The 25,854-nt window shown below is 38.3% G+C and overlaps 1 protein-coding gene across 2 annotated transcripts in view; it reads right to left on the bottom strand.

Annotated features, from left to right (window-relative positions):
- The window catches only part of Atxn10 (ataxin 10), a 149,923-nt gene that overhangs the window by 100,084 nt on the left and 23,985 nt on the right, over positions 1-25,854 (bottom strand). For both annotated transcript variants that reach the window (XR_012909597.1, XM_075960243.1), the window contains exons 3-6: positions 22,936-23,018; positions 13,137-13,233; positions 10,688-10,846; positions 5,038-5,118 (exon numbers count right to left, since the gene is read on the bottom strand). Coding sequence is in view for 1 of the 2 variants with exons in the window: in XM_075960243.1 (XP_075816358.1) it covers positions 5,038-5,118; positions 10,688-10,846; positions 13,137-13,233; positions 22,936-23,018 (420 nt within the window). In the remaining variant the exon portion in view is untranslated. The remainder of the gene's footprint in view (positions 1-5,037; positions 5,119-10,687; positions 10,847-13,136; positions 13,234-22,935; positions 23,019-25,854) is intronic.

Genomic DNA, 25,854 nt, shown 5'->3' with positions numbered 1-25,854 from the left:
CACTGAGACAGTGGAGCTGATCTACTGGGAGCTCACCAAGGCCAGCTGGACTGTTACCAAAAAAAGCATGGGATAAAACTGGACTCTCTGAACATGACGAACAATGAGGGCTGATGAGACGCCAAGGACAATGGCACGCGGTTTTGATCCAACGCAATGTACTGGCTAGGTGGGAGCCTAGCCAGTTTGGATGTTCACCTTCCTAGATATGGACGGAGGGGGGAGGACCTAGGACTTACCACAGGGCAGGGAACCCTGACTGCTCTTTGGACTGGAGAGGGAGGGGGAGAAAAGTGGGGGGAAAGGGAGAGGGGTGGGAGGAGGGGGAGAAGAATGGGAGGAGGGGGAAGGAAATGGGAGGCTGGGAGGAGGTGGAAATTTGTTTTTTTTCTTTCTTTTCTTTATTCTCCTTTTATCAATAAAAAAAAAAAGAGTCTCACTCAGATCCCTAACCTGGAAAACACAATGCCCAAGTCACAGCTGAATATGAAATATCCCCACAGACAGCTTGCTCTAATACTGAGGGGACGTAAAGGAACCTTTATCCAGTAACTGATGGAAAGGGAGGCAGAGAACTGCAGCAGAGCTCTGGACTGAGCTCCCAAAGTCCAGTTGAAGAGTGGGAGGAGTAAGAATATGAGCAAAGAGATTCAGCTCACCAACTCCAGCTGGACTGGGAAGGAACAAGCATAGGACCAAACTAGTTCCTCTGAATGTGGTTGACAGTTGCATGACTGGGGCAGACTGAGGGGCCACTGGCAGTGGCACAGGATTTATCCCTACTGCATGTGCTGGCTTTTTGGAATTCTGTTCTCTTTGGATGTATACTTTGCTCAGCCTGGATATGGTGGGAAGGGCCTTGGACCTTCCACAAAGCAATGTGCCTTGCCCTCTCTGAGGATTGGATGGGGGTGGGGTGGGAGGATATGTGGAGGGAGTGGGAGGAGGAAGAGTGGGAGGAGGGGAGGGAGTGGGGACTTGGGTTGATATATTTTTTTTAAATCTAATAAATTAAAAAAAAATTACTTGAGACAGGACATGCTGGGGATAGTGGCTGTTATCCCAGCATTTCGAAGACTGACAGGGCAGAAGGAGCCCTAGAAGTTCAAGGTTCCACCTACGTAAGTCCTCAGAGACAATGTATTAAAAAAGATAAAAAGGCTTCCATATTACACTTCAATTGTAAGAGGCCCCCAGACCTTAGCACAACTGACTCCATGATGGAAGTACCATTCAAGCCATAAAGCTCAGCACAAAGACATTATTATGCACCAAAATGAAAACAGAGACCTAATGTATCGATTTCCATAGTTCTGGGAGCATCTAAAAAAATGTACTAACCTTGGTTTTTGGCTTCTGTAGTTCCACTTCTGGCTAACTGTTCTTGTTAACTGATGTGTGTCAACTTAGGACATAGCTTTTGTGCTTAAAAGCTCATCCTAAGAAAGGCTTGGGGCTACACTGGGATCCCAAACACCCGGTGTTGTCACTGACCAGCTCTAGCTAATAAAGATTTTCTATTGGCTAAAAAGAGAAAAGAAAAGAAAAGAAAAGAAAAAAAAAGAAAAGAAAAGAAAAATCCCCACACAATTCACACAGTGACACCTCAAAACAGGACTGGGGAAACAATTTAATGTGTATACGAGCATTTGCTATGAAAGCAAGAGAAGCTGAGCTTTAATTCCTAACACCCACATAAAACCTAGCGATGGCCTTGTATGCCCATAGCCCCAAGGTGGGGGATGGAAGAAGCAGAGATAAGCAGATCTTGGGAGCCTGCTGGATAGCCAAAAATCATAAACTTCATGTTCAGTGAAAGACCCTACCTATGGATGGATGGATGGATGGATGGATGGATGGATGGATGGATGGATAGAAAGAAGCTGGAAAGTAATAGAGTAAGACACCCCAAAGTGCACACATATGCACGAGTGCACAAGCATGTTCTCACACACTTATACAAATACCATTCTACCACATAGTCTTGGTCCCTAGTCAGTAATGTTATTTTAGGAGATGGGAGAATTTTAGGAGATGGGCCTGGCTGGAGGAAGTAGATCAGTGAAGGCATGCCTTTGAAGGCCCATCAGGAAGTGAGCCACTTTACTCCTCAACATGCTCCCAAGCCTCACAGTGGCCCAGAAGCTAAACTACAGGCTCAAACCTCTAAAACTGGGAGCCAGAACAAACCTTACCTTCATCAGGCATTTGTCTTTGTATTCTCAATGTTTGTCTAACCACTGCTTTCCAGAGACACAATTAGGAGAAAAGCCACAGCCTCCAAAGGAGAGGGAGCTATGGTTGCAGCACAGTACTAACCATAGAAGCCATAGCAAAAATGGAAATTCATAGCTGAGCATAGGGGCACATGCTTTGCAATCTTAGTCTCTAATGCCAGGTTTTGAGAGGCCAATGCAATCTGAGACCAGCTTAGGCAACATCGTAACAAAGGCGCATTCCCCCCACATTTACTGACTACTAACTACGCAAACACTGAGACCTTAATATATCATCTATTTAGGTAATTATCATAATTCCATCAAGTGACTATTACTATCCCTTTGCATAGATGAAACAGGGCTCTAAAAAGGTTAAATAAGTGAGCCAACCAAATAGCACCTGCCCTTTGTTCCTGTGCTACATACATACATTAGAACCTGCGCACTGTGCACACTACCTCTAAAGAGCTGCCTTTTCTACCTAACAATTACACGGGCTCAGCAAGAACAGGGACCAGAAAGTGCATAATATTGGCTCTCATTATACTGAATCATACCAAACAAACTGATTACATGTGTATTAAAAATTCCCTCACAAAATAATCTGCTCCCAATGGACTGTCAGCCCCTAGGTAAAGGAGTGAAACCCATAACAATGACAAGAAAGTGCAGATGAAGTGAGGACTTTCACATAAGCACAGTTATTGGCTGTACCACTCCACTAGGCAAGGAGTGTGCTCACAGTTCACCATCATGCCCCAGGAGCCACGAGCAGATACTTAGCACAGTGCTTGTTTTATTAACTGATCCACAAACATATTTTAAAATGTGGACAGTCTGATATTCTAACGCAGGGGGGCTGGAGACACCTCAAAGGATTCTTCTATGTCCCTCTGGTACTCTCACGTGTGGTTCCTTATCTGACTCACGGAATCTGGGAACATTCTGAATAACACATTGTCTCCTTCATTCTCCTAAGGATTCTCCATGCACAGGAGAAAAATTTACTCATCACAAAAACCTGCTGAGAAAAACTCTTATTTTAGTCCTACTGACCTGCCAAAGAAAACTTCTAAAGAATATATTCTATCTTCCCCAGAAAGAGGCAAAGGGTACCAAGCTTCCACTTCACCCAGAACCCAAGACCCTCACAGCTGCTTCTCCCCAACATGGACCTCTCCATATCAGCATGGGCAAAACCAACAATAGACATAGCCACCCTTCAATGGCTGGAGTCAATCACCATAAAGGGCTCACTCCCAAGTTAGCCTGAGACTCCAGATTCCACAGCACTGTGAGTACAGAGGGATTCTAACTAATAATTGCTTCTCTCGGATTCACAGCGACATCATCAGAGCAGTTCATACTTTACCTCACGCTCACCAATGAGGCATAATCCCCACAGGCAGGTTAATTCTCTAGTGTATTCATCAGGATGTAAGAAATATTTGTTGGTTGGGCTATATGATGTAACTAAGTGGCAGAGCATTTACCAAATCACACATGAGACTCTAGGTTTGACCCCTAGGACTATAAAATATATAGTAAAAATGTATTGGTTGAGACAAAACTTTTTGTTGCTAAAACAAAGTCCAATCCTGTCCTTTCTGCCCAGTGCTCTCTCACACTGTTCTCTCATAAGCATTTTTTTTATTTCAACCAAAACAAAGTATTTTACTGTTCCCCAAACACATACAAAAACTACCACAGGCAGTCAGAATTCACTTACTGAAATGATTCAAGTAACAAAAATGTGCTTTAAGCCCTAATTGGTGATAAAAATGTTTGTAATTCTTTCATTTGTAGAAAGTAGTACAACTTCCTACATTTAGGCCATATTTTAATACTACATGGTTATATATATTGAAAACATGTGTTAGTACAGATAAATTATATCCATGTTCACATGTGCAATTCTGAGGGCATGAAAAACACAAGTACAAATCCTGGGCCAGAATACTTCTGATTGCTCTGTTTTGAAAAACAAAACTTACTATAGCTAACAATGTGGCTGGGGCCATACTGCCACTCAAGAGACAAACCACCAGACATACCTCCAGTACAGCCTAAGCCAGTGTGAAGATTTCTCTCAGGAGTCTGGTAGACACTCATCATTCATTTCTGGAGCTAGCAGGCAATAACTGATCATGATGTCTAAACTATTCTCTGGATGCCATCAATGTCAGAGACACACAGCACCACATCTATAAAACCAGCTTGCTCTCTTCTTTAAAGAGACATGACCTGCACGTCCCTGTCGTCTGTGCTATGGTGTTTGAAGGCTTCATGCATACACAGAGTATCATTTTACCATCCTGACTTCAGTGGCAGGAAACATACTACTTGGATTACCCTCTACTACCTACTAGGTCAATGTGAATAGGCCTTGTAAATGTTCTTCCTCTCTAATAAAGGCACACTATTTTATGTGAATTAATTACCAGAAAATCGTAAGCCAACAATATATATTCAAAATAATCAAACTAGTTATATGAACAAGTAAGCACATCCTAAATATACAACTATAATGTGTACTTGAATAAACTATTATTATAAAATTTTGTCCTTAAAAGTTTATATTTCTTCAAAACATGCAGTATTTTATTAAGTAAATGGCATCAAACTGAATTCAATAACCCTAAAAATCACTGCCTGTTGTGGCTGTGCTATGATGTTAAGCAAGCAATGTAAAACCAGCACTGCACAGACACATGTACTTGGAGGCCTTTGCCAATGAGAAACCACACAGCTTTCAGTCCAGACTACAGGCCACTATATGAAATGCTAAAGAATCAAAACCACCCAGGCTTGGGGTTACCTTTCCTGATCGCTGAGTTTGGAATACATGGCTTCCACCAACTCCGGGCTTTTCAGAAAGTGGTCTGAAATAATCAAGAACCTACAGGGAAAAGCGAGGGAAATTTGGTTACTACATACAGTAAAGCATGCATGTCCTTACCTATCTTTATAAACACATCTCACATAAAAGAAAAGCCTTTCACTTCATTGAACTTTTTTTTACTATAGTCTTTTAAAAATATTATGGTCATTTTGCCTGTATGTATGTACTTGCTGCATACATGTGGTACACCTACATGTATACCTAAGACAGAAGCCAGAAGAGGGTGATGTATCCTCTGGAACTGGAGTTACAGTGTGTGGTAAGCCACATCATAGGTGTTGTGGACTGAATCCAGGTCCTCTGTAAGAGCAACAAGCACTCTTAACCCCTGAGCCATCTCTAAAGCCCTAACTTTACTGTGATTTTCTGTTTTAGGAGGTTCACAAATTATTTTTTTGGTAGTAACAAGGTGGGGGTTATCCTTGAAGTATTATTTTCTCCAATTTTCCGTGTGAAATTTTATGAAAATAATTCAGTTGGTTCAAATAGAAAAGCAAATCTACTTCAGCTTTTATCCAAGCTTTTCACTATGAACAGGAACATGAAATTTAGCTACAATTTCAGATCTAGACAGAAAACATAACACACGATTTTAGTCAGAAGCTGTAAGACAAGGCAGAAAAATGAACATGTCATATTGTTATTTAAAGATATGCCGACAATGCAGTGATGAATCCTGGCTTGATTTTCCGCTCTTTAAGAGTACTCAAGTTACCAAGAAAACATCCACGTTGTCAAGCACTGTGCTCATCTGGACAGAGAGAGGACTATGGAAGCCTGAGGCAAAGATTATAAGCATATTTCTTCAAAGTGCCTCTGTGACATCTAAAAAGATTGAATCCCATTATTAGTTCTCAATTTTATCTAAGAGAAGGTACCAGTAAGACCTATGGAATATGATGTTTATAAATACTGTTATAGTAATAAAGGTTGACTATAAAGTAGCAAATCCACTAATACACAATTTACTCTCTCATTAACAAATAATGCCATTGAGTGTGACAATCAAATAACACACACCAATTACCACCACACTGCCCTCTATCTAAACATAAAACTCAGCACTGGTAGAAGCTCAGCGACTACTACCTACACAAAGCCCTGTGCCCCCACACCACTATCTCTGGGAAAAAAATCTAAACAAGTATTCTATTTTTTCTACAGATCGTTAAAATTGCCAATCACTATTTAGATTTAAGTATTTCTAACAATAATGAATAACAATTTAAAATGTCAATAGTATTCATATTAATTTAGGCAATTTATCAAATGGAGTAAGCACTTCAAGCTAGGTTCACAAATAAAACTGGAATCCCAAAGCCCATTCATACATAATTTGGTTACTTGGAAATCAAAACTTTTCTCATGAGAACATCTGTTAAAAACACAATATTCAATCAAACATGGTAGTGTGCCTATGATTCTAGAACAAGGGAGGTTTATGCAGAGAGACTGCCAAGTTCAAGGCCAGCCCAGACAACACAGCAAGATTATCCTCCCATGACGCCTACTACCCAAAAAAACACAATATTGCAAGTACTGTACCAGCAACTAGAAAATAAATTTAACTTCCCCAAATACTCCCCAAAAGCAGAGAAAAAGCCACAACTGCCAGACAACCCAGCTGTTTCACTCCTGGGCATATTAGCCAGCAAATGCCATACCTTGCTATAGAGATATTTGCACATCCATGTTTATTTATTGCTGCTTTATTCAGTATAGCAAAGAATTGGAATCAACCTAATTGTTCACTGAGAAATGAATAATGAATATTAAACACATGCATACACTCACACAAATACTATTCAACTCTAAAGAAAGATGTAATTAAAAAATTATAGGAAATGGATGGCTTTAGAACGTATTATATTACTCTAAGTCACACAATCTCAAAAAGGGAAAAAAATGCATTTTCTCCCGGATGCAGAATCTAAACAAAAACATATGTAAACAAGTGTATATGTGGGTACAGTATAACATATAGAAAAGACAACAAGAAAGAATAAATATTGGTGGATAAAGAAGTGAATGTAGGTGATGGACACAAGTTATGAGAAGGTATTTTTTTTAAAAAGCTAAGTGTTTTTCTAGTTCTAATTCTATTATAGATATTTGGGATTTGGTGGGGAGGGGTAAGTGGATAAAAACATATCCAAAGATGAATGTGTAAAATCTGGTGTGAAGCTCCACAGACTCAGAATAGCTATTCTAAATATGAAGAAGTTCATTGAGAAGAGTACTGGGGGACGGGGGTTGGTTTTTCAAGACAGGGTTTCTCTGGCTGTCCAGAACTCACTTTGTAGATCAGGTTGGCCTCAAACATACACATCTGCCTCTGCCTCTTGATTATTGGGATTAAAGATACGCATTGCCACCACCACCAGACTGTGTGATGGTTTTTATTTGCAAAATTTTTATAATAAGTTTATTAAAAAAAACCTTAAGTACAGAAAAAGACAGTATCCAACTACTCAAACCAAATGCAATGCCAAAGACTTTCTCACCTACACTTTCGTGTTACTCCAGGATATCCAAACAGATCTGGAGCTATTATTATAGTCTTACATCTTTCCTTTTCTAAGACTAATGAAAAAAAATGAGAAGATAATAAAACCTCATGCTATTGGTGCTCTTTATCAGTCATCTGCACGTTCAACCAAGGGAAAGAGAGCAGAAAGGGGGTCTTCTCCAATTCCCAGGAACCTGTTTAGACTTAACAGTAAAGTAATTTCTGGAGGCCTCTGTGTGGTTCCAGCTAAATGCAGCCCACGAGCAGTTACCAGTTGAGGCCTACCTCCCGGGTGCTCCCGTCCATTTGGTGACCACTGAGTTTCTGAGGTACTCTCAAGGAGATTTTGTATCTGCCAATTATGAGCTTGGTTCTTTATTCCAAGCTACTAAGATACAGCCCCAGATACCTATCAGTACCTACCAAATAAAACAGAACTTTGCTACAAGTTGGCTCTAAGTAAGATGACTCTGAGGACTCATGCTGAATGACTGCAAATGTTACATGTGCTTCCCAAGTAAAACATGTAAGATTTTCATGGGACAGCAGCTGTATATGGTAATTCAAATAAAAATGACATCCAAAATTTTTTTTAAATTTAGATAAAACTTCAACATAATAATATTTAAGAGGTTCAAACTGAAAAGGTTTATACTTTACCCAATGCTCACTACCAGAAGGTCACCTAGGTCCTGATCACACTGCCCATTGTTAGGAATAAATCCACAAAGAAGCTTATATTAATAGGAAAGAACTACTAAAATGTGAAAAATAAAAAATAAAATGTAGACAACAAAATTTTGATGAGTTTTACAATGAAAACCAATTTGTTAAGAGATAATGTAATAATTGCAAATACAAACATCACATGATGATGTAACAGCTATAAACATAGATACTACATGATTAGTAATAACTATAAACACAGACACTACATGTATACACTTCACAAGCCTGAAAACAAATACAGCAAAGAACTGAAAAGAAACTGGAGTAGTGGCACACCTGTGACCTCAGCACCCGAGAGGATGAGGCACAAGAATTATTAGTTCAAGGGCAGCTAAGGATAAAAGATAAAACCCTGCTCCAAAAGAAAGAAACTGGATTGCTGGAAGACTCTAGCAAAACTAGCAGAGCACTCTCATCTTAAGTGCACACAGAACATTCTCTACGATGATGATATAGTGGGCCATAAACATAAACAACCTCAAGAATTTTAAAAAGAATGAAATTATACAAAGGGTGTTCACTCCCAGTGAAATAAAAGTTAAAAATAAATAACAAGACAAAATTTAGGAAAAATACATGGAAACAAGCCTCCTAAACAACCAATGGATACAAGAAAAAATTATAAGATAATTAAAATATAACTTGAAATAAATAAAACTGAAAGCACAATACAGTAGGAGTCACAGATTACTAAACAACTTTTATAAGGAAATTGATGGTTGTAAATACTTAGACCCCATGTCAATAATCTAACTGCCTTTCTATCCTAAAAAGTAACAAAAAGACAAAATCCAAACCAAGGAGCAGGACAACTACAACAAAGGTTACAACAGAAAGAGAACAAGAACTAGAAGTCAAACAGAAGGGTCAGTGAGGTGGCTCAGCACGCAAAGGCTCTTCCTAAGCAAGCCTGACAATCTGAGTTCAATTCCTGGAACCTACATAAAGGCAGAAAGAGAAACTCAATCCACAGCATTGTCCTCTGAGCTCCACAAATATGCTATGCCAGCTTCCCATCCCGTCACCCCCAACCCAATAATACATTTCTGTAAAAAAGAACTACAGATTCATTAAAAAAAAAATCCTGTTTTTAAAACTAAAATGATGGTCCTAATATTAATTAACATGGAAACGCAAGAGAACTAAAGTAGCCTCTTCTTCCCCCCCACACACAAATCTTGATAAAGATATAGAAGGTCTCACATTTTCAGATGTCAAAATTTATGTTTATCAAGAGCATGCACTACTGGGATTAAAAGAGAAATTAAACTGATTAAAGAATTAAACAAAAAAAAAACTGACCAGAGGTTTGTGAGCAATAAAATATCAGCATTTATATCCTCAGAGTATAGGAAAACTCTGAGGCTGGAGATTATTCATTTAGTAAAGTATTTGCCCTAGAACTCGCTCTGTAGACCAGGCTGGCCTCAAACTCAGAGATCCACCTGCCTTTGCCTCCCGAGTGCTGGGGGATTAAAGGCATGTTGTGAGGAGCGCGGGGCCCTTTGTTCCATCCTGCCCAGTTCAGCTAGCTTAACCCATGAAATAACCACACAGAAATTTTATTAATTAAATTACTGCCTGGCCCATTATATCTAGCCTCTTCTTGGCCAACTCTCACATTTTGATCTAACCCATTTCTATTAATCTGTGTTCACCAAAGGTCATAGCTTACTGGGAAAGATTCTAACCAGCGTCCGTCTTGTGTAGAAGAACCATGGCGTCTGCCTGTCTGTCCTTCTTCCCAGCATTCTGTTCTGTCTTCCTGACCTATCTAAGCTCCGCCCTATCAAAAGGCCAAGGCAGTTTCTTTATTCAACCAATGAAAGCAACACAAATACAGAAGAACCTCCTACACCAAAGGCGTATGCCACCACCGCCCAGCTAATAAATAAATCTTGAAAGAAAGAAAGAAAGAAAGAAAGAAAGAAAGAAAGAAAGAAAGAAAGAAAGAAGAAAGAAAGAAAGAATCTCCTACTCAAGGGTAAGCTCAGGCTTTACCTTTTTCACAACCTCAAAAGAACTATCATACCTCAAGTTTTTACTTAGAACTACAAAGGGGTTGAGACTGTAGCTCAGTGGGAGAGCTCATCTACATGAACTCAACTAATCTGCACCACAAAAAAGTAAGTAAATTAATAAATTAATAGCTGGAATAAGCCAGATGTGAAAGTCACAATCTCAGCTCCTGAGAGGCTGAAGCAGGGGATCAAATCTTCAAGGCCAGCCTAGAAAACAAGCAGGCCCTGTCACAATATACTACTAAAACCTCTATAAGGAAAAGATCTGTTAGGGTGGCCTCAAACAAATTTCCAGCAAGATACTTACGGCCATTCTGACTCTGGATGCTTTTGGTGAGCTTCTATGACGTTAATTGCAATATTGAGGTTTTCTTCCAGGTCTTTCATTCTTTCAGGATTAAGAGATGTGAACAAAATCATTGAACAGTAGGCAACAATCTTTTTGTCTGGATGATTTAAGCAAGACCTGACAAACAAAGAAATGAGACTCTTAGTCCAATTATCAAACCAGTAAAATAAGAGTATAATATAAATAATAGTAATCCTTAGCAAATTTAGTATATATTGGGATTTTTAAGATATAATAAATATGTATAGTGCTGTGAAACAAAGCATATCTTTGACTATAAAAACAGTAAATACAACAGTAAGATACAATAAAGTAGGACTGGAGAGATAATTCATTGACTAAAAGCACCAATTGTTCTTGCAAAGGATACAAGTCTGGCTCCTAGCATCTACCCCTGGAGGCTCACAACTGCTTGTAACTCTGGCTCCAAGGGATTCAACTCTGGCTCCAAGAGACCCAACACTCTTTTGACTGAGGGCAACTTTATTTATACACTCTACCAACACACAAACATACATGCACATATATAATTACAAATAAAATAAATCTCAAAAAAGACAATAAAAAATTGCATGTGACTTAGGACTCAGAACTGAAAAGAAAGTAACATTTAAATATAGAAAAAAATTAGAATGATTATTCCTTAGTCCTATTAGCTACAAGAACTTAGTGAAATCACTTATTGTCAGTTATATCATGGCTCATCCTAAAATTTGATTTTTGTCCCCACTTAAACTTCACAGCTCAGGCATGGATCAGCATGCTATTAATGGCAGTATTCAAGAGATGGCGGCAAGTTGATCTCCTGAGAATTACAAGACCTAGCCCTGTTAACATAGCAGGTTTTAGGCCAGGTAGCCAGAGATACAAAGTGACACCTTGTCTTTTAAAAAAAAAAAAAAGGATATGTAGACCAATGAGATTGAATAGCCAATAAGGGAGCTTGCTACCAAACAGGATAACCTGACTTCAATCTCTAGAACCCATGCAAAAGTGAAAAGGAGAGAACCGACAACCAACTCCTGAAAGTTGTCTCAGGCTTCCACATAATTGCCATAGCACAAACACATGTATATGCACACAGTTAATAGAAAATGTTAAAAAAAACTGTAAAATAATTCATATGAATTTATGTAGCTTGAGTTTCATTCTTTACATCTACAGTTAATTATTATTAATGGTAAAGATAATAGATACCTATAAATATTAATTAATCAATATATATCTATGAACACACACTTCAGGCATTTGAGAAATGCACTCTGAGCTAGAACTAAATAAGAGTTCATCTAATAACCATAACTTATGTACAAGCCCAGAAAACAAGCACAACCAGAGCGGGAAGCTCAGACCTTACACAGCAGCACTTGGCGTCACAGTGAAGCTGCACCCTTGACTATTGACAATCGACAGAAACTTCACCTGTCTACAGGACTTAGAACAACAGAAATAATCACACCCAACTTAAAGCACTTCCGAAATAGCTGCTGTCCTGCTACCCACACTGCTCACACAGAAACTTGGCCTCTATAACCACTACACCGTGCCCCTCTACTGCCTATCCACTTCTGTCACCAATTTACATTTTACTGTGATGGTCAACTAATTACGAATTAATAGAGCTAGTGTTTTAAAGTAATACATAACATGAACCAATTCAAGATCCAATATAAATAACCAGACTGGTTATAGTTCTTACAGCAGCCATCAGACTGGTCAACCACATTTATAGTAATAAATAAGCTCAGTACTCATCTCTTAACCCTGACAAAGGGAACTGAATTCTCTTCTCCTAGTGACAGATTACCACATTACTCTGATCGAACAACAGAATGGCTACCCCCACTTCTCACAGTCAAAGTCATCTCTCACTGATGAGCACATGTTATCCAAACGTTATAATTCTCCATTGCTACCAAAAATAGTATTGGGCCGTGTATGTGCACAACAGTAAAAAATAAAGGATTAACTCACTGCCCATATTTTAATGTCTTCTGTTTATAGGTTTTTTTTTTCTGTATCAATTTCAGGGTCCTTAATGAAGTTACTACTTTCCTCATGATCTTTATTTCCTAAGATAAATTGGCATGTTCCCAGGGCCACCCATCTTGGTACAGAGCTCAGTGAGTATCAGATATGTGTATTATGGAACCACCACACAAACGAAGGTACAGAACACTGGCAGGGTCCAGGAGTCTCCTTTATACCCTCTCTCAGCTAACACCTACCTGCTAACAGCCACAAAGAATAAAGAATATGTACTATCCTGAATTCTATTACTACACTATGGCCTTGTTTTTCTTGCTTGTGAACTTCATACATAAAAATGAAATTATATCCATAATCTTTTCAGGAGTCAGTCAAAAACAACAACAACAAAAATCAAAAATCTAGACATCATACTCACATAAAGAGCTCTGGGAAAGCATGGACCCAAACAATGGCCTGGGAATCTTCATTCCGGGAGGCAATGTTGCCTAAAAACTGCAGGCCACAACGAAAAGCTAGAAATATAGAAAAGTAAAAACTGAAGATAACAGACTCAACACAAGGAATAAATACATCTTAGTAACAAATATTTCCCATGTTGTTACATAGGAGAGTAAAAAAGAGAAAGGAAGGAGGGATGGAGGGAGGGAGATAGAGAAGAAAGAGAGAGAGGAGGGAATTAGAGAGAGGAGAAAAATTGATTAGTTATCTGAGAGTCCCACTGCACAATGAAATTCTGAGCATGACATTAATATACCTCGTCAAAACAATGCTGTAAAATTAACTTCTTAAAGATTATAAACTCAAATATAATTATATGAAATATCATTTGAATAATGCTCCAATTAAAAGCTCACTACAAATTAGGTATGTCTACACATGTATTTAAGGCACTCCAGATGCTGAAACAGGAGGATCATGCTAACAAAAGACTTGCCAAGACCAGTCCAATAAAACTCTCAAAACAAAACACAGCTATATTTAAGAATGAATTTTAAAACATACCTAGAACATAAGGTTATAGAAACACTGCAAGTTAAAGAAAGCTAAAAGGAGACAGATCAAATATCAGCCAAAAAAGGAGAAATAGGCCACTTAAAATTAGATACAATATTTATAAATGCAAAAGACGTTACTGGAAGTATGTTAAATAATCATTACAGACATGTAAAAATTCTAAATTGGAAGTTATGTAGTAATATACTGTCAAATATAAAGAAAAACTGACCACAGTAAGTGGGAAATATTGGCAATAAGTTGAACAGTTCTAAGGTACCTTTTCTCAACAAATCCTAGAAGTAGACAAAAATACCACTATATCTCAAAGACTGAGTAAAATTTATTAAAAATCTAACTGACATATAGAATATAATGCAGCAAAACAATGGCCACAAGTTCAGAAAAGTGACCGCACCAAATGCTAGGAGGATATGTGGAACACAAACTCTCATGTCCTGTAGGTGAAAACAGAACATGGTACAGTCCCTTTGGAAAAGTTTGTCAATTTCTTACAATGAAACACAACAAAGTCACAATGACACCATTAACAAAGGTATCAAAACATAAATGAAAGTGATATGTATATATGTATGTATGTATGTGTGTGTGTATGTATATATATATATATATATATACATATATATACATACACACACACACACACACACACACACACACAGCTAAAGTAGAAACACAAACTACTAAGTATCTCCATTCAGGGTCTTCCTTTAACCTAAACTAGGTAGAAACAAAAAGTTGACAGCGCACATCAGAATTGATGGCCAGGCATGGTGACAAATACTCCTTTTCAAAAGAAGTCCAAGGCATTTGCAATCACCATTTATAATTACCAGAGAACAAAACTACCACTGCCAGCAAGACAAAAGACCCAAAGGCTAAAAAGGAACAAATCAAACTATTACATTCCACAGTAGCAATGAAATGCTAATGTAATGTGTAAATTGTCTACACTCTTGAGAAAGTGTATTTATTTGTAAGGCTTTTTTATAATAAAGTTTACAAATTTTAAAAAGAGCTTACAAAAGCTGCTTCACCAAAGTCAATCATATATATATATATATATATATATTCCTACAAGCAGGCAGAAAACAACCAAGCATAATGACACTGGGCTAAGGGACACAAACAGTGATACATTTGCCTAACACGTATAAGACCTTAGGCTCCAGTCTCAAACTCCAGTAAGAGAGGATGGCATGGGAACAGGACAAGGACGCCATTATAAAAGTACCAAGATATAGGGCTGGAGAGATGAGTAGTTATGAGCATTGGCTGCTCTTGCAGAGGACCCAGGGTTCTTAGCATCCACGTGGCAGCTCACAGCCAACTGTGGACCTAGTTTCAGGGGCTTGGACCTCCTCTTCTAACTTCCACAGGATACACAGCATACATGCAGGCAAAATCATCATATACATAAACAAATCTAAAAAGAAAATGATTTTAAGTGCCAAGATACAAGTGGCAGTGGTGGGCACACACCAACGAGGAAACTACAAAATTAGACAAAGGCATTAAAGCAGAACTAAGGAAGGGAAGAACTATCATAGGTCCAGAGTTATGTGGCTGAGTTTCTATCTAGAGATTAAATGTAACTGTCAGTCTAGATCCAAGCAGGCAAGTACACACACACACACACACACACACACACACTCACGTATGTGTCTTTCCACATCCTGGAGGCCATACATATTTGTAGGAAGTTTAATAAAACCATTTTAAAACTTACATGAAGACATTAAGGGCTTTTAATACCTATGTTATTGGTGAAGAGTAAAAAGAAGATCTGCGTTCAGTCTCCAGCTAGTTCAGCTAATGAAGGTACCACCACAGAGTGGAACTGAGATAGGAACAAACAGAGACCCAATGAGTGATGGCAGGGGTATCAGCAGCAAACTGTAGATAAACAATGGTCTATACAAGAATTAGAAGTAGGGTGCCTGGATGTCAGCACAGAAAACCTGACAATGCCATACTTCCTCACACAAGACAGAAAGTTCCATCCCAACCCCTCACCTGATTATGAAGTGTCAAAATCAAGAAGTTTTAAAAATTGGAGAGTCTTTGAATCCATTGGAAAAGATAGTAATAAATGTCAAAACTAAGTAACTTTTTCTCAGAAGATTCCTTGGAAAACAGAAATATTGCCACAGAATAGGAAGATATATGAAATATACAACTACTTTTAGACTCACAGTATATTCAAAGAGCTCTTATATACTATTTTTTTTCTCAAGACAGGGTCTCACTATGTAGCTCTGGCTGTCCTAGAACTTACTATGTAGACCAGATTGAACTTGAACTCAAAGAGATCTACCTACCTCTGCCCTCCTGAGTGCTGGGATTAAAGGCATATGCCACGGAACTTGGTTATTCACCATTATAAAAAGAGAGATATCAGCCAACAGAAAAACAGACCAAAAAAATGTTTTGTGGAAAAAAAAAGTAGTATGGTCTAAAACGGGTAGACAGGGATGAAAAAGAACTCAATACCATGAGCAAACCAGGAGGCTTACTCCACACCCACTAGACTGGCACAATTTACACAGTTAGAAAGAGCATGTGGTGAGGGTATAGGATCCAGAGTCCATGAGCATTAACAATAGGACACAGTCAAAACAGACTTAAGTAGATACCCCCAGTTCTTGGTTTTGCCTCCCAGCTCCAAATAAAACTTTAATGTCTGTTCTATGAAAATAAAGGTGTCAGACCCTCAAGAAATTTCTGCTAACAGCACTGTCACCACGATTTACTCCTCCTAGGGACCTCCTCCTATGCTCTGTTCTAGGGAGCAGTTTCTCCAGGCCCAGTTCCCACAAAGCATGGCATCAGCAGTGCTAATAGCCAGAACCCAAAACCTGAATTAGTTAACATAACAAAGAAACTGAACACCAAATTCCTGTTTATACCAACAGATAAAAATACTTAAAAAATAAAAAATTTAAAACTCAAACGTTTCTCACAGCCTGTTCACAGAATTACATTATTTCCGGTCTACTTTCCCGAGTTTTTAAAAATTAGTCTATAATAAATGCTTATTGAGTGTTTATAATATAAAAGTACCTACCTTTGTTCAGGTAAGTCACAATTTTAAGAGACTAACACTTCCCCAGGGTGGACTTCCACCATGCTCAACAGCACTACCTCTCAGTACCTGCTCTGCAATGAGCCAAGGAGCCAGGACTGCAATCACCCCAAGGGTCTCAGACTGAAGACAAGGTCAGGGAGGCCCCGCCTGAGCCCTGGGATTATCCACAATTCTGAACTCCTGCTTCTCACTATTTCTTACCAGTCAATGCCATTAATTTATGACAGCAACTCTTTACATTAAATCTTACTTACTACACAACTGGGTATGGTGTATAGGCCTAAAACCCCAGCATATAGGAAGTGGAAACAGGAGAATAACGAGTTCAACATCAATGTGGGTTGAACAGCAAAAACCCAGCTCATATGCAAATACACAAAAAAAAAATCCTGTTCAAATTACGCAGTGGATGCTGTCTCCTCTAGCACCCTTACTAGCAAAGTGGATGGAGGGGACAAAAGGAGGGAAGAGAGACCAGTAGGGAAAAGTGGCATCAAGTAGGAGCCTCAGAGAACAGAACCTCTAAACCAGTCATGGTAAGCAGAGAGTAAGTCAGTGATTTTAAACAAGAAAATGTAATATAGGATTAAAAGAGAAGCAACACTGAGGCAGCACATGGGTCGAGCTATAGGTACGCCCCAGGAACTGGAGGAGCGCAGGCAAGAGGCTGGGCTGGAAGAACCCAGGAGCCTGGCAGCTTCCTACAAAACTGTGGCCAAGGTTCAAACACTCAATTCTTAAAAGTACTCAAAGAAAATAATGCACCAAGAACTCCAAAACTAAAACTCAAGGGCTTCTCACAGCCTGCTCATAGAATTATATTTTCTTCTGTCTACTTTTCTGATTTTTTAAAAGTTCTATTATAAATGCTTATTGTATGTCTATAATATAAAAGTATCAACCTTTTTTCCAGATAAGCCATAATTTTAAAAGATACTAATAGTTTTACTAAATACTTCAGATTATAATACTCAAATTTAACATGCAAAAAGAGGGAAAGGGATACTCTGACCTGACAGTCAAACAGAACAGGAGCTCCTCGAAAGAAAGAGAGAAAGAAAGAAAGAAAGAAAGAAAGAAAGAAAGAAAGAAAGAAAGAAAGAAAGAAAGAAAGGCAGCAAAAAAAAACTCTGAAAATTCAAAACACCATTCTGGGAAAGAAAAGACTTACAGATGCCTAGGCTCAAGCAAGAAGACTGCAGGCAAGTAAAATAACAGTTTACTTTACCAAACAGCTTATCAACTGATCTTTATGTAAACACTAAGAATAGTGCAAAGCCCCTAAAAAATGCCAGCATTATTTTTACAGATTAGGAAAGAATATATGCCAAAAACAACATCAATAGCTCAATTAAAATAACTCATACTTGTGTTTACATAAAATTTGATGACCATAATATATTTGTCAGACCACTGCAATTATTGCCTGAAAATAATACTCTAAATATTATTTTGACAATATAATTACAGTTCTTACCTCAGAAGCAGTAACAAAAAACTGGCACAGTTACCCTGACAACAATCTCCCTAAAATAAGGTTCTCAGAGAAAGAATTAACAGATAGTGAAATCAGAACACTTTTTTTATAATGCTATTTCATTGGGTTTGAACTGCAGCACTATGAAAATAACTTCTGAGCTTCTTATTAAATGCAAATGTCACTGTTGAATTCCAAATAAAAACCAGGGGCTTTCCTTTCCTAGAGGTGGTGAGAAATACCACAAACTTTCCTTTTCCTCCTTGTCACTCTTCCAATTCTGCCACAGAATACCGGTCAGCTACTTAAAACAGAAAGCTGAAGTCAAAAAAAAAAAAAAAACACACACACACACACACAACTGCTTTCATTTCATGGACTAGAAGACCCAATGTTGTCAACATGGCAACTCTTCCCAAACTAATCTGCAGACTTAGCATAATCCCTCATATCTACAATATATTATACAAGTAACTTCTACAATTCAGCAATAAAACACAACCACAATCAAGAAAAAGAAACTGTGCAAAGGATTCAGACAGACATTTCTCCAAAACTTTATAAATGCCCAATACATACATGAAAAAATATTCACCATCATTAGTCATTTGGGAAATGCAAATAAAAACCACACATTACTTTCTACCCACAAGGATGACTTAAACCAAAAAACTGAAAGTGTCAGCAAGGATATGAAGAAATTAGAACAGACACTGGTGATTAAATGTAAATGGCTCCACTTATTGACAAACAGTTTAGTGGCTCCCCAAAACAGGAGCTGGAAAGAGGGCTCAGCAGTTAAGAATGCATGCTGCTCTAGCAGAGGACTGACAAGATTCAGTTCCTAGCACCCATGTCAGACAACTTAGAATCACCTGTAATTCTAGCTCCAGGGGATCCAAAGTCCTCCTGTGACCTCTGTAGACACCCACACATAATATGGACAGAGACAGGCAGACAGACAGAGACAGAAAGAAGAAAGTAGAAAGGCAGACAAAAACACAGAGACAGAATGAATCCTTAACATGGTAATACTCAGGCCCAACAATTCTAATCCTAGGCACATACTCCAAAGAACTGAACACAGGCACTCAAACAAATACATGTACACATTCAAAGTGTTATTCATCATTGCCAAAAGGTGAGAACAGCCTGTGTTCATCAACTGATGAATGGAAAACAATACAGTATTATTCAATCCAAAAGAACAAAATTCAGATGCATGCTAGAATGTGACTGAACCTCAAAAATAAGAGAAATCAGACCAAGGGCCATGTAGCTCTACAATTCCATTTATATGAAATATCCAGAATAAATTAATTTACAGAGACAGAACATAAAATTGTAAACACCAGAGGCAGGAAGAAGGAAGAGAGAGGAATTGCTTTCCTTATACCTTTGAGCATAAGAAAACATTTTTAATTTTGTACAGGTATTGGTTGCACAATATTAGACTGTTCTAAATGCTACTCAACCGTTCACTTTAAAACAGATAGTTTTATGTTAAGTCAATGACTTGGGAGACAAAACTAAATGATAAAATGATTGCCTAGCATGCCCAAGGCACTAAGTTTACCCCAGTACTACCAGGGGGAAAATCAATTAGCTAAACTGATAGTATTGAAGCTATCTAAATTATAAACAACTCTTTATGTGTCCTTTAAAAGACAAGACTAAGGCTAGCAATATAGCTCAGTGGTAGAGGCTTTCCTACCATACTGGAGCCCAAAGTTCAATTCTCAGCACCACCAAAATTAAAAAAATAAATAAATTTAAAAAAAAACCCACAAGGATCTATTCTCTAACATCAATCAATGTATTCCTTCACCACATAGCTATGCTATAAAAGCATTTTTAGAATCTTCCTCTATTTTTCGTATGTTATCCAACTCAATGAAGAAAGGATGAAACAATTATTAATCATATTTTGCACAAAAATAAAATAAGTCTTGCACAGGAGATTTGGGATAGCACAAAAAAGAAAGAGGGGAATGCAGAATCAAGGACAGAAGCTTTATGGTGGAAAGCAAGAGAATGTACAACATGACGACAAGGATGCGGGAGGGCAGAGGAGCGCATGTGATGCTGAGAACAAATGGCAAAATTTCAAGAGAAATCTTCAATGAGGGTGGGTGGGGCTAGTACCCAAGGTTTAAGGGGAGGGGCCAGCTCCCCTCTAATAGCTCCGAGTCATAGCACTTGCCGAACAAATACACCACTAGAAGAAATCAGCCAACAGACAGCTGATATGTTTTCCATAGACAGCTATCACTGTTTTCCAGCAATTACAAACTGGTCTGCATCTGAACAGTGGCTGAATGACAGACCTCACAGACTGATTTCTCCACGCAACACAATGAAACCCGTTACTTTATCATTGTTTTTAAATCCTCCAACTCTGAGTACCAAGTCCTCATCATAAAGCAGAGCTACAAAAAAATACCTTTAATACTAAACATCTTTAAAATACTTAACAAATAAATTCTATGTCCTATCAACCTCTTGAAATACTGCCACTCAGAAAAGTTTAGAGCCGAGATGTCATCTATAAACTCTTAGACAATGTAGGTAACTTTAAGGAACCATCACTTTCTGTCACACCAGGTAACTGACTTAAGATTTAAAAGACGTATACTATATCAAATATTAAGACCCCAAAATTGTAGTAAAATGAATCTGAAATGAAATAAATGCCTTGTATTATATAAAAACAGGAGTTAAGAAATAATTGTAAATCAAATCTATTTTAAATGATTAAACTTCCCCCTGAAGGGAAGTATTTATATTACATATGGTAAGGGTGTTGTCTATTACAACAATTACTTTAACCCATAACCTAGCATATCTAATAAGCATGGATACTTACATTAAGATTACATCAAATAATTTACATTTACTCATAATATCTCATTTCCTTAGAGAAGAAGATCATATATAAAAACTCTATTTTTAACTTAATGATGTGGTAAGATAATAATCTTTGTACAACGGAGAAGCAATAACCCTACTAATACAGAAAACTCAATGTCTTCAAAATAGTCTAATAGCCTTCCAGTCTTTCAAGCTAAGAAGCTGAGCACTGTTCTTAATCCCACATCAAGAGCTGTTAAGAAGAGCTACCTTCCCTTTCTGTCACACTAGATAATGGACTAACTAGTCTCTTAACTCCCGCTTTACATAAGGCATGTTTACATTAATGCTACCTGACACCCTATTCCCAATGGATAGGTAAGAACTAGAGGTGGGACTCTCTACTCATAAGCAACAAAAGGAATCATAGAGGTGAGTGATACTAGACTGCAATCTGACTTAACAGACTTAACATATCCAGGTCTCCTCACTGGAATGTGAGTTCTTGGGGGCAGCGGTGTCTGCTCTGGTCACTGCTGGAATCACACCCATATTAGTTACTTTTATCTTCACTGCAATAAAATACCTGAAAGAAGTAACTTATGGGAGGAAGGATTTATTTTGGCTCAGGGTTTAAGATGACACAGTCCATTGTGGAGGAGAAATAACAGTGACAATTGGAGCAGCGTGGCTAGAGTAGTGGAAATCGTAACAGGATACATTGCCTGATCAATCAGGATGCAGAGATCTCAGGGAGAACTAGAGATAGACTGTAAGCTGTAAGCCCTGCCCCATATGGCGCTATATCAGCCAGTTAGACTCCATGTCCAACCTCACAACACAGTGCCACTAGCTAAGGACCAAGTGTTCAAACACAGGAGTCTGTGAAGGGCGTTCATATTCAAACCAAAAGCAGTGTCTGTCACATTTCTAAGTAACACAAGGCAAGGCATCAGACACCCCAGGTTACTACTGCAAAGAACCACAAACTAGACAGCTTCAAACAATTACCTTCTACCATTCTGGAGACTACAAGTCCATGATTAAGATGCCACCAGTGCTAATGTCTCCTGACACCTCTCTTCTTGACAATAGTCTGCAATCTGCTTCCTGTGTCTTCATATAGTGTTCACCTATGTGTTCTACTATCCTTTTCTCAAGAAGACACCAAATTTCTTCACTGTACCTTAATAACCTCCTGTAAAATCTTGTCTTCAAATAAAGTCATATTCTGGCCACTGGAGGTTAGGATTTTGCTATGGTCTGAATGTTTGTGTCCTTCTAAAATTCATATGCTGATTGTCAAATCTCCAAAGTGTTGGTAGTAAGCAATGGGGACTGTGAGGGGTAACTAGATCTCGCAGTTAGTGCCCCTTACAAGAGTTCAAGAGTTCCTTCTGCCGCTCTACTATGTAAGGACACAGCAAGAAGGCACCTTCACTGAGTCAGAGAACAAGCCCCTACCACATAATAAATATGCTGAAACCCTGATCCTGAGCCTCCCAGCCTTCTAGGTTGATAAATACCTGCTTTCATTAATTAACTAAGCTAAAGTATTTTGCTGCAGCAGCCCAAGCAGACTAAGAGAAGCTTCAGCGTAAGAAGTTGGGAAGAGACAAGTCAGCCTACAACAGGACAGAAAGGAAGTCACAGTAACTTTCCTTCACAGTAATTCTTTAACATTCCATGAAATACAGAACATGCTTCAGTGAATGACTAAACACTCAGAGCATTAGCTTTAAACATTTTTTAAGGTAATAATCCATTAATTATACTGCACATTACCTGTTAGTAAAGAGTCTTGTTCCACTCGAAGTTCACGAAACAGAAGAACCAAATCAACAGCAACGCCAATTGTATCCAGGTTCCTGTATTAAATTTTAAGACAAAATTAAATTAAATACATGCTTTTCTCTAATACTGAATTTCAAATGCTAATTTAATGTATATGCTGAGACTATTGATCAACAGTTCCTACAGCAGGCAGAATAACAGCTTCCAGAGATGTGCATATCTAATTATTACCGTATCTAGTAAAGAGAACTTTTCAGACAAGACCAAATCAGTAATCTTGAGATGGAAGGATTGTCCTGAGTTAAATGGAATCCAATATATCACTAGGCTCATTACAGAAAGAACACAAGAAAGTTGGAACTAAGAGAAAGGAGGCCATATGCCAAGAAAAATGGTAGAACTGAAAGCTGGCAAGGCAAAGAAACTGATTCTGTCACAGAAGCCTCTAGAAAGAAGTACTATCTATGCCAACCCCTTATGGACTGTCGAACTCCCAATTCATAAGATAATAAATGTATTGTATTTAAGATTTTGGTAGTATGTCACTGTAACAAAAGCAAAGTGACACAGATCTCTGACAAAGCATTGGTGGGGGCTGCTGTACAAATCCCTGAAAAGGGAAGAGACTCTGGTCAGCGGGCAAAGGCTAAAAGAACCCTAAGACACGTGGACAAAAATCACAGTGCCTTAGACAGACTTCTGGTAGAAACACACACATGAAGGCACAGCTGGCAACGTTTGGAAGGAAATGAGAACATGTTATTAGAGACTACAGGAATGGGGATCTCTGCTATGTAGTGCCAAGAGTCCTTGGACAACATCCTACAGCTGTGAGGAAAGGAAAGAAAAAAGAAATACCTCAAACTGCCAGTGTACTGTGATCTTCTGCCTACTGTATTTGAGAAAAGACACTTATTTTCTAGTGTTACGGGTCCCAGATAAAGAGGAACTTTGTCCCAAGATGGATCACTATACAGTTTCATATGTAACTTAGATAATCCAGAGGATTAGATGTGGGACTTCTAGCTAATGAGGCCTAGAAGGCATTCTGAACATGAGCTGACACTATAATGGGTTTAGAATGTGGGAGACCTTAGGATAGCACAAAAACGTATTTTGAACATGAATAATGTGAATGTTTAAGATCAATGGGTGAACTAGGATAGCAAAAGAACCTAAACTCCTTATCAGTTTATTTGTTTTTAAGTGACCTTATATTGGCAAGAGACACAGTAATGATGCAATCTGTGGTTGGTCTTTGTCCTGAGCACCTGGTGTGGTGTTCCTAAAACCCTTATACTTCCCTGAATGATAGGAACACCTTCTGATCACATCTGAGTTTATGCTCTAAAAGCAACTCAGACACAGCTTCAGAATGGTGTCCTTGCTGCCAGAAGACCCAACTTTCAGTCTCAAAGAGGCAAGCAAGATAAAAACTGAATTTAATACCCAAAAGCAATGATTTAAATTAACCATGTCTATATAATGAAAACTCCATTAAAAAAAATAACATTGGAGTCTGGGGCCACCTGAAGGTTGATGAGTACATCAAACTGCCAGGATACCAGGCATACCAGGGAGGACACAGAAACATCACCCCCCACCCTATACCTTGTCCTGTGCATATTCTTCTACCTGGATGTTCCTAGCACATACCTTTTATAATGACCAGAAACTTTTCTTGAGTTCTGTGAATTACTAAAACTGAGGGAATCCTACCGTGGAACCCTCAGCTTCAAGTCCCTGCCCTGGACTTTCCCACCTGGGAAAGTACAAAAGAAACTGGCATTCTGGCCAATGTTTCCAGAACATAACATTATATTTTAAAATACTGGTATTGGGCTGGAGAGATGGATCAGCAGTTAAGAGCACTTGCGGCTCTTCTATAAGATCCAAGTTCAACTCCAGAGGATCCCACTCCCCCATCTGGACTCCATGAGCACCTATAATATATATGTGGCAGATACACAGACACAAAAATAAAAAAAAAAAATCATTAAAAATGTTTTAAAATTTAATTATTTAAAAAATCAAAGTATTAACTATTATTAGCAAGATTATTGCCATTTCTATCCATTTTCTATAAAGAGATGGCAGATTTGCTTTAGCATTGACATTAAAACAACACCACCTTTTCCTCCTTTCCTTTCATCTTAAAAATCTCATTAATCATATCAAAGCCTCAGGTATAAGACTGTCTAAGCAGCCAAGGGAATCAAATGTCTTCTGGACCAGCTCAACTTAACCCATCACAACAGTGATAGAGAGGCCTTGAGGCCCTGTCTAGATGCAAATCCAGGAAAGAAAGGTGAACATCCTGCTTGTGACTTCCAACTTCATTTCAAGTAAAATATTCTTTAAAAAAAATTAATAGTAGTTGATTCTATAAAGGTAAGAGGGAAAGCCAGGCACAGCAGTGCACACCTTTAATTCTAGCACTTGGAAGGCAGAAGCAGATGGATCTCTGAGTTGGACACCAGCCTGGTATAGAGTAAGTTCAAGACAGACAAACCCTGTCTCTGAGAAACCCTATCCAAAAAAAAAAAAAAGGAACAAAAAGCAAGGGAAAGAAGCTGGGTTCTAGGTGTAAAAGCTGTACAACACAAAGAGCAACAGAGAGCATCCTCTGATCAGTACTTAACACTTCTCAAAAACAGACACAGCCTAAGACAGACGGAAAGGGCTCCAAGCTTGGAGTCTTAAAACAGATAATTTCAGGAACTTATGAAATATTCCTGCTCAATGTAAATACAGGCTAACTGAAACATTTACAGTTAAAAGAAGGCCAAAAACTACATGTGAACTTGGGCAAGCCAAACCAAGAGATAGGGAACCAATGCCAAACTCAAATCACTGTCATATGAAGTATCAAATATTTTAAGTTACAAATTACGAACAGGAAAGCTGAAT

The sequence above is a fragment of the Microtus pennsylvanicus genome, chromosome 2, assembly GCF_037038515.1.
Source record: "Microtus pennsylvanicus isolate mMicPen1 chromosome 2, mMicPen1.hap1, whole genome shotgun sequence".
Lineage (NCBI taxonomy): Eukaryota > Metazoa > Chordata > Mammalia > Rodentia > Cricetidae > Microtus > Microtus pennsylvanicus.
This window is presented reverse-complemented; position numbering and strand designations above follow the sequence as displayed.